At 45.6% G+C, this 10013-nt stretch overlaps 1 protein-coding gene across 1 annotated transcript in view; it reads right to left on the reverse strand.

The window, feature by feature from the left end:
* Nucleotides 1–9596, reverse strand: part of LAMA3 (laminin subunit alpha 3) — a 132604-nt gene extending 123008 nt beyond the window's left edge. Inside the window, exons 1-2 of the mRNA XM_053396385.1 lie at nt 8994–9596; nt 3779–3931 (exon numbers count right to left, since the gene is read on the reverse strand). Of these exons, the coding sequence (XP_053252360.1) occupies nt 3779–3931; nt 8994–9269 (429 nt within the window). The 5' untranslated portion in view covers nt 9270–9596. The remainder of the gene's footprint in view (nt 1–3778; nt 3932–8993) is intronic.
* Nucleotides 9597–10013: the final 417 nt, after the last annotated feature.

A 10013-nucleotide genomic window follows, 5' to 3' on the forward strand; every position in this document is an offset into this window, starting at 1 on the left:
TCCGGCCCCTGGGCCTTAGTTTGCCTACCCATGCTTTAGATGTTGCTGGACTTCAACTTCCATCAGCCCCAGTGAGTATGGCCACTGGTCGGGGGGAGGGCTTTTTTTCAGCCAGAACACGCCAGAAAGGCATTCCAGCCCCTCTCAGCTGGGCGCCAGGAGTAGACCTGACCTGACAAGCCTCAACAAAGCCCCAGCTCGCGAGAAGACCCTCCTCAGAGCCCTAAGGGGACGTACTGTATGGGTCTAGAGAGGGTCTCTTCATAAGCCAGAGGCGCAGCAGAGCTTTGCTGAGGCTCTTAAGTCTCCTAGCTAACAGCTGATGGAAAGCACAAGCCAGAGAAGTGGAGGATAGGAGCTCATTAATGTTGGGATTCCATTCCACCTTTTGTTGCAGACATAGGATTGTTGTGTGTCACATGTCTGTTTACATTCTAGCACAGTTTGCTGGCGTGAGCGGAACTTCTGCTCTGTATTGCTTTTGTTTTTAGTCTCTCTCCGAGAAGACGGCAAGGAGAGATGACATGTTTTCTTTGTCCTGATTTATGTATAATAAATGTGTAGTTTAGTATGTGTCTACAGCCTCAAGCCTCTTCTGTTGCGCAGTTTACACTGCTGAGTAAAGTGTGCTCAAGTCTGCAACCTCGAGTCACTGATCACGTTGGAGCAGAGTTTCGAGGGATCTCCGCAGCAGCAAGGCTGAAGGGAGACGCTCCAGTGGGGCAAAGCCAGCTGGCCTTTCAACCCCCCCCCCCCAATTCCGACAGTTAAGGTGTCCAGCTGAGGCACAGAAGCCTCTCTGCCTCTCAGCTGCTCCAGCTCATGCAAGCCAGATGAGGTGGGTCTCCTTAAGGTGCTCAGCTGAGGCATGGAAGGCTCCCCTGGCCTCAGCTGAGCAGCCTCAACAAGACTCTGGCACATGAGGAGACCCCCCCCCCAGCCCAAAGAGATCCTCCTAGGGCTCTGGGGTGGGTCTTCTGAGGGAGGTGCATTCCGCCATCTTTTTTGTCTAGAACAAAAGCACTGGTCAGGGGTGATGGGATTTGCCGTCCAACAACATCGAGAGAGCACCACATTGGCTACCCATGTCCCAAAGCAACAGCAAGAGGGATAATAGAGGACTAGATATTAAAGTCCAATTTTCTTTCTTAGCTGTTGTTACTGTTGCTCAAACTGCCCCTGCTGTGCTGTTTGAGTCCATGCTGGCTTTGGTGTTTATCCAGATTACTGAACTGAGCTGTGCCAGCCTGCCTGCCTTTTTTCACTTCCCCCAAGCTAAGGGGAAAACATTGTGATTGCATTGCTGGTATTCATTAGCTCCATTATAAATCAGTCATTTAATATGCACAATGAGAGGAAAGCAACTGCAAACAAAATCAAACACTTTTCGAATGACATGTTCCTCCTATTCGCTCTCAGTGACTTCCTTCCTACTTCCCTAATCAGTGTAAGATTTTAGCTCTTTTTAATGGGTGAGAAGCAGTGTGAAACAATATCTTTGGTATTTGCTTTCTTATAGTGAAAGTACACTGAAAGACAGGAAATGCTTCCTTGGCTGTCAATATTTCTATAGAATTTCTGTGTATTGGGAATACACTAGTTTACAAAGCTTCCAAAGTATATTGTTAAGCACACTTGTTACTACGCATACCAATTGTTGTTGCTTGGCCTGTTTACGGATACCTAAGCAAAGACTCATGGGCTTGTATAGCAGACAACAAAAACTACTGATCCTAAATCAGATTGATAGTGAAAGACACTTCACCCCAAGAATTGTCATCCACAGCCAGCTCATGACATCTGTTCACTGGCTTCAATCACACCTAACACTGGCCACAACCCATAGTTAGAGAAATTAAACTGTGTGAGAGCTGTGAGCTGCTACACAGACAGTTCAATCACTTCCTGCTTGGCTTCCTAGAGTAGGGAAATAAACCAGAATGTGGCCAGCTGAGCATTAGGTGTGAACCTACACTTCTTTCTCTCCAAAGAAACCACAATTGGAAGCCAAGGTTCGTTTTTGCCTTCCTATTCATGGTTTCTTTGAGAAAACAAATCACAAGCTCTGGTTCTCACTTAATGCTAAGCCATTCACTCTAGGTTTGTTTCCAGAGTCTAGGAAGGAAGGAGCTAAGAAGGCACAGCTTGAGCTGTGTGCATCAACAACCAGTTGCTCAAGAACTCAGTTATGTTTTTTGATAGCAGCTGAATTGGTTGTTGCCCATTCCCATATGCTTACAGTCATTCTCAACTCTCTGCTTTTGGATCTGTTTAAGGCCACATAATTTTACCTCTTTCCTTAATATGAAGTTAGGTCTGAAAAATGAGTGCAGTAATTTATTTAACGGCTGCTAATATCACAAAGGGACGCAGGTGGCGCTGTGGATTAAACTGATCAGAAGGTCGGCGGTTCGAATCCCCGCGAAGGGGTGAGCTCCCGTTGCTCGGTCCCTGCTCCTGCCAACCTAGCAGTTCAAAAACACGTCAAAGTGCAAGGAGATAAATAGGTACCGCTCTGGCGGGAAGGTAAACGGCGTTTCCGTGCGCTGCTCTGGTTCGCCAGAAGCGGCTTAGTTATGCTGGCCACATGACCTGGAAGCTGTATGCCGGCTCCCTCAGCCAATAAAGCGAGATGAGCGCCGCAACCCCAGAGTCGGTCACGACTGGACCTAATGGTCAGGGGTCCCTTTACCTTTAATATCACAAAAATACCACACTGGGGACCAGTGATGTTTCTCTAGACCTTCCTAGAGGGAGCATGCGAGAACGGTCTTCTCTCTCAGATGAAAGATAGGTAACTCAATGGACAAGCTGGGATGCTACTTCTCCCATAGGGGGAAGAAGCAGAGGTGTCTTACTTCTCCATGCCTGCACAGAGCTGCCACTACCTCAGTTGAACAAAGCAGCCTTGTGGGTAGTGGGAGCCTGCATGCACCTTGGAGTTTCTGAAGCTGCAGGAAATCCCCGCAGTAAATCATTCTGATATAGCGAAGTCTTCAGCAGTTGAATTATTAAACAATATCATCTACTGATGGAACAACAAAGTAGCAGCAACTAATTTTCTGTCTGTATCCGTTTCATTGATAATTTAGAACAGAGTAACCACACTATTCAATTACATAAAGCCCTCCTGTGGCACAGTGGGTCAGTGGGTCTGGCTCTTAAGCATAAGGTTAGTGGTTGTGGGCAGGATTTCCTGCATTGCAGGAGATTGGACTACAATTCTATGATTTACTTGGCCTAAAACATAATTTAGTAAATAGAGAGGACCTAGTATCTATGGTTAAAGGTTTTTAGTCAACTAGCAGCCCCCCTTTAAAGGGATTAGTCACCTGATTCATCGATAAAGTTTCATAATCTCAATGCAAGTGCTATTTTGAATATGTTTAACTAGCATAACAGTTTTATTAATGTCATGGACATCACTAATTGATAACCTCATATCAAGGACTGATAACTGAGGTCAGACACAGTGACCCAGAGCTCCTTGATTACAGAGTAGAATCTCCAATGGCCAGTAGTAGGGGAAGGATGTTGAAGGAATTCTTGTTGAGCTCAGCATCCAGAAATAATTCAGAGTTACTCAATCTGGAATCTTATAGGCATGCACAACTCATTACATAAAACTGGGTTTTATCCTGAGAAGTGAGAGCAAAAAGAAACTGGCAGTTAGCTCTTTGAACGCTAAACAGCTCCCATCATACTTTGGGCCATGCATAGAAAACAGACAAAGGAAAATGTCAAAGTCAACAACATGGAAAGCAACACCTGTACTTGCCTGTCCTAGATCTAAAGTAATGTTGACCACATCATACTTTAAACCTAAGGAGAGAGAAGGACTTTGCCACCAGCGCTCTGTCCCGTCTATAGCATTGGTTGCTGGGTGAGCTTTGTTGGGATCAGCGGCATCGCAATAGTCACAAAATTGGCCCTGAAAGAGAAGAAAACAAAAAGATGTAATGATCAATGCAACAGTTTGAACTTGACCGCTAATAGTTAAAGATCTAGGAAGTTGGAAGATCTAGCCAAGGTAGCGCTTTTCAACAATCAGCTAAAAGCAGAATTAAAACAATGGCTCTAGATGGCACCTGATAAAGTGTTATATTATCTAACAACACCCTTGCCCATGGCCAAAATCCACCAATTTTTACACACGTTACTTCCAGGCACAAGGAATAGTAGTGCACTAATTAAAGGGCAATTCACTAAACTTCCAGGCACACCAAACAAGAAGCAAGGCAAATAGGAAGCTTTTCAATAAAAGGACAGTTGCATGAAGCTTTTCTGCACCAGGTGGAGAATTTTATTAGGGAGGATCATCAGGTCTGAAAAAATACAGGACAACAACACGAAAACATTAGGCTGCAATGGTTTGGCACACAGCAATGGCCTCCCCTCTAGGAGAAGAGAAGTGGCAAGTGGAAGTATTTAAAGGGGTGGTAAGAAAACAAAGTAAACAAATTGGATTTGGGGGTGGAGGTTCTCCATCCTTTCCCCCCTCTGCTGATGGTCAAACTGGACAGGCTTTTTTTGCCAGGTTACTGAAGATTAGGCCACAAGAGAGCCATTTCAACTTAACTAGGTCACTTGGAGTTCTGAGGACAAGTTTAATAATGTTTCTAAATGTACGTCAGTGAATTCTTCTGGAGCAGCAAGCATCTCAGTTATTTAAAGTACATTCCACAAGAGCTGCCAACGAAGATGGCAGATGGAAGCTAAAGGAAAATAAGTTGCCAGGCAAACCTTTCCTTTTGCTCTACACGGGCAGTATCTGCAGAAAGGCATTCCACAATGCAGCCTGCCTGGTACAATGTCTCAGTTCCAGGAGATTGGGAGTATTGCCTGGATCTGGGCCATGACTCATCAAAGCAGCTCTGCATATACAAGTCACCTCAAAACGCACATCTTCTAGAGTTTCCATGACTGTGTATATAAAATTATTCTCAGTACAAAAAGTAATGTAGCCTATGGAAAATTGGAAGTATGGCTGCATATGTACCTTCTACAGGAGTAGTCTATACAGGGCATAAACAGAACATGTAGGAAATGATCTTCTCAAACATAGTGTTGTTAGAAATTCCAGTCCAGCTCTAAGCACAACACTCATAACTATGTTGCCCATCTAGGGTCAAAACCATAATGACACCTGGGTTGTCCCTCTACTTTATCCTATTGGATATACCTGTTGGGAGCTGAGTTTCTGCTGAAGAGAGTCTGCTGCACTTGGATAGACTCCCTGGCCCATTTAGAAACCACATCTTTCCAGGGTTCTAAATAATGTGAGGAGTCTAAACAAATACAACATACTCACCACTGCATGTGTTTCACTCCTCAATAGGGGAGAGGGGATGCTGCAGGAAAGGGGACGAGTACAAGAGGGAGAGGCCTTATCATCGCTCTCCCCTTTGAGTGAAGTTAATTGTGTGTAGGGTGGTGGTAGAGAAAGAACTGAATATAGCTCTGAGGTTACAGGATACTGGGTTGCCCTTCCTTCTGTCAGGTAGATTGCTGGTTAATAGCACAAGATGGTTTTCACAATGGGAGTGAAGGCTTAGGGTATATTTGGGAATAACTCATGTTTCAATGAGATAGCCCAAAAAGCTTGGAGAAAGTCATATACATGTACCATTAAATGGAGGAAAGGGGGGGGGCAGTGCACATGCATAGAAAGAGCTATTTGCATTTTTGAAGAGGCAGAAACAGAAAGAGGGTTTAGAGATGTTTGCAGCCTGAATACATCTCAGTGATGAAGAGCTGGGAATGTGATGTTGGGAAACAAATCAGCTGCCTTGTAGGATTCCTGAAAGTGACCTTTGTACATGTATTTATTTTAAATACTCATATACCATTCTTCATCTGGGCGATACCAGATGTAAACATAATATAAAGCAATCACACGTTTGAAATATTTAAAACCACAATAAAATGACCTCCACCGTGAGGCAATATAGATACCAAGCTAAAAATGTCAGCAGCCAACAAGTCTTCAGCAGGTACTCACCCAAGTCAGTGCCTGCCTTATTTCATTAGGGAAGGAATAAATAATAAAACTTTGGAAGCAACTTGGAAATTCTGAAACTTCTCCCAGAATTCTCTCCAAGTTACCTGAGGGCTGTGGATGTGCCAGAGCAATTACATCCTTTGAATGTTAAGTGTCCTTGTCTCCTTCACTTCCTGCTTTGTATAATATCTTGCTTGAAGAGTTACACAGAACTCAAAAAGTTTGCCACACTTTGTGACCTTTTGGTTGATCTAAAAATAGGTATTGGCCAATTGTGAGTTTTGTAGTTGGTTGGTTGGTTGTTGTCCCACCGTCCCACCCCCCTTATGCTGCTACCCTTGTGTTGCTGTTGTTGTTGTTGTTTGCAGGAGAGCTTCTTTTCTGGCCACACACCCACACCAAAGTACAAGGTCAAGCCCCATTCATACTTCTGACACAGAGCAGGGCACAGTGGAGCAAGTACAGCATTTCCAGTTAACTGATATTTCCTGTTGCTAAAGTTCTCTATCTTACATCTATGATTATCTGAATATGTTCATTCACTCTCTCCATTCTTTTATACTGCGGACATGAATAGATGTGAGCATGTTTGTTTAAGCCTTCTCCCATTTCATAGGTATTTGAAATATGGTGTCCATAAAAACTCTCTTCCTTAACTTTGAATTCGAGGGTTGGGGCAGTGTGATCGCATATGCACTGTGCTGTTATCACATTTTCCAGGTCTGCTTTCCCCAGCCTTTTGAAAGAATTTGGAACCCCTCTTGAACCAAAAAGATGACTGGTAAACTACAGAAATATTTCTGCTATGTGTCTCAATGAGGCTTTGTTAGAAACAGGAGAGGGAAGCTGCTGAATGCACATTTCTACAAATTCTGTAAGCAGCACACAACATGTACTCTTGTGCCAGGGCACATCTATCAGTAATCCTTCCGGGAGCTTGGATCAAGCACAAATCGCAGGTGACCTCTCACCCAGAATCTCTGCAACAAATGTTAAAGAGGAATTCTCTTGTTCACTATTGCTGTCATACCTAACTGTAGAATTATATCAATTCACAACTAAACCACAGGGTTTTAACTTCATAAATGGGTGAAAGGAAACAATACCACAGAAACAGTACCTTTGGCTTAATTCACCTGTTAGGATTTGCTTCTGCCTAAATGATTGTAATTGCTTCTAAAACCTCTTAATGTTAAAATCAGGTAGTCTGCAGCATTCAAATTTGCCCCTCAGAAGACTCCTCAGCCTCTAATTTCCTGTAGTCATATAAAATTTGTGGTGCAGTTTAGCTCTAAGAGGGGTTGTCATCTCGCTCACAAAATAAAGAAGGCTTAGTCTACAATCCTAGCTCTTCCTACCTGGGATTAAGACACACTGGATTCAAAAGGACTTACTTCTGGGTAGAGATAGTTATGATTGCACAGTAAAGCTGTTCTGCATATACTGTATGTTAATTGATTTAAAATATGCAAAGCTAAACTGATTTTGGTGAACATTTAGAATCAGTTAAAAATAGATAGGAATAAAATACAGACATGACAAATAGGGATTTGGCTTGGCAATCATTTGGCACATTTCTTCACATATGCCATTGTAAGGTACATGCAGAACTAATGGTGCACATTGTAATAGATCATTTTTTGGTTAGCATTTACTGTTTTTATCTTCAGACAGACAAGATCCTAGAAGCTACTGTCAAAGCAGGAGGTGGGGGGCATTTTCTTTAACCCAATCTAGTCCAGAATTCTGTTCTCACGCAGTGGCCAACCAGATGCCTATGGGAAGCCGCCCCACCCAAGCAGGACATGAAAAGGTCTCCTCCTTGCCTTGCCAACAGATTAGCATATCATAATACTGACACAACAATACCAGATGGAAGGCAGGTCAATGAGGAGAGTAACAGAGATCTACAAAGAGGGCTTCCTCCAACATTGACAGATATAAAGTGTAGGAGATCAGTCTTATTTTTGTAAGTTATGTGGTCAGTTCTGGACAAGATGTGTATTTGGCTTGATCCAGCAGAGCTCTTCTTGTGTCGTCTTAGGACAGGCACAGAGAAAGTGGAAGGGCAGCTTGTATATATTGCAGAGATCCCTGGGAATGCCCTACACAATTGGCATATGCCATCTCTTTCTATGGCAGGAAGGCCACCAACTGTTAAGAGGACCTTTTATTCAGCACTTCCTTCACAAATCCTGAAGGACACTTTCCTGCCAGTCCAGCAGTTTCCCCCATTTTTAAGTGGTGAAGCAGCATCTCTAAGCTGCAATGGATGAGTTAACTACCACTATAACCTCGTTCTGTATTCCTAACCAGTTACCTTCAGCACAGGCACAAGAGTACCCTTGTACTCTACTTGACAGACTGTGGGTGAGTGAGATCCAAAGAATAATAGTTACTTTGGCCCTCATTTCAATCATAATTATGTACTGAAGGTATGGAAACACCCAAACATTTCCAAAGTGTCAGCACCTGGATCATGAGAAGACGGCAGTGAAGGCAAGGATATCCGATCCAGGTTATCTATACATTGGGGAGAGTACTCCCTCCCCGAATATTTTCTCCCCCTACACAGTTCCTGTGCCTTTAATCTATCAAAGAAAGACAGGAATTCAACTGGTGCATCTTTCTGCTGCACAGAGATCCGATGGGAAAGCTGCACCTGTTAAATTTCTGTCGTGTACAGGTGTCAAGCGGTTAACATGCCGGTAAAACAAAGCTGGCAACTATTGATTTAAAATATGCAGCTTGCGCGTAAAGTACTGGCGGAAGGAGAGGCGCCCGCGGAAGAGATGCAACCTTCTGCCAATTCATTAACTATCCTGATGCTATACTGTTCAGTCTAGATTAAGGGGTACATCATGTTAGAGTGGCTGCACAGGTACAGAATGAGTTAATTTGTCCGCATTTAATGATCTGGACTGGAGGATCCATGCCACTGATCCCTCAGTTGATCCCCAACTTAACCCACACCCGCTTCACCCGGAGTTACCTGGATGTTTTTCCCCGCGGGGAAAGCGGCGGGCCCCCCCACCAGCTTGCAGAAGAGCTCTCGGCGAGGCCTCCCGCTCTCGTCCTGGCCGCAGGTGTCGGTCGCCGAAATCTTGGCGATCTCCGCCAGGTTGAAGTAGGGCGGATGGAGGCTGAGCCCCGGCGCTTGGGACTCGTCCGGAGAACCAGCCACCCGAGGATCCGCGGAGCAGCAGCGGGACCAGAGCGCCAAGACGAGCCCGGCCATCGCTGGGTTGGCAGCCCGGCTCTTGGCCATCGTGCCTGGGCTCCCTTCCAGCGCGCACGAGGCGACCCCGGGGCTGCGTTTGTTTACGGCGCGCGGAGCCACTGACCCGGGAGGGAAGGGCAGGAGGAGATGGGCCTCCCTCCGCTCCTCCTGCGCGCCTTTGTTTTGCGCCGATTGGCCCGAAGGGCGCAGAAAAGGGAAAGGAGCGGCGAGGCGGAGGAGGCGGAGGCAGCGAAGACACCCCCTGCCGCTCGGCCGCCAGCCTCGCAGGATCCAGGCGGAGACGACGCCGCAGCCTACATTGCGGAGACGGAGTCCGGGGAGGCAAAGAGGCGGGTGGGGGGTAAGCGATCCACTGAGAGATCTCTCCTTCAGCCCAGCCTGGGAAACAGCCAGCAGTCATAACAACGGCCACGTGTAGGGAGGTTGGCAGGTTTGGGGTTACGCAGAGAGAGACTAGCCCTCCATGGCATTTCTCCCGTGGCTGCGATCAGGGGTGCCAACTTGAATGAAATATTGGGGGTGGGGGTGGGACAAGTAAGCCCCACCTGCATAATTGATCCCATGATGCGATACACGCGCACCATTTCTAAGGCAATGCCCATCAATTTTGGGGGGCAGACCCCCTCAAATGTTACATTGTGGTGGGGCGAAGGAGCCTAGGCGCAGACTCAACTTGACTCCGTGGCGTTTGTTTCCGTCTCTACAACTCTAGCTCAGGTTGAACCAACCAGTATCTATCTCTCTCAGCATAGGCCCTCTTCACAGGTTGGT

The sequence above is a fragment of the Podarcis raffonei genome, chromosome 7 (genome assembly GCF_027172205.1).
Source record: "Podarcis raffonei isolate rPodRaf1 chromosome 7, rPodRaf1.pri, whole genome shotgun sequence".
Taxonomy (NCBI): Eukaryota; Metazoa; Chordata; class Lepidosauria; order Squamata; family Lacertidae; genus Podarcis; species Podarcis raffonei.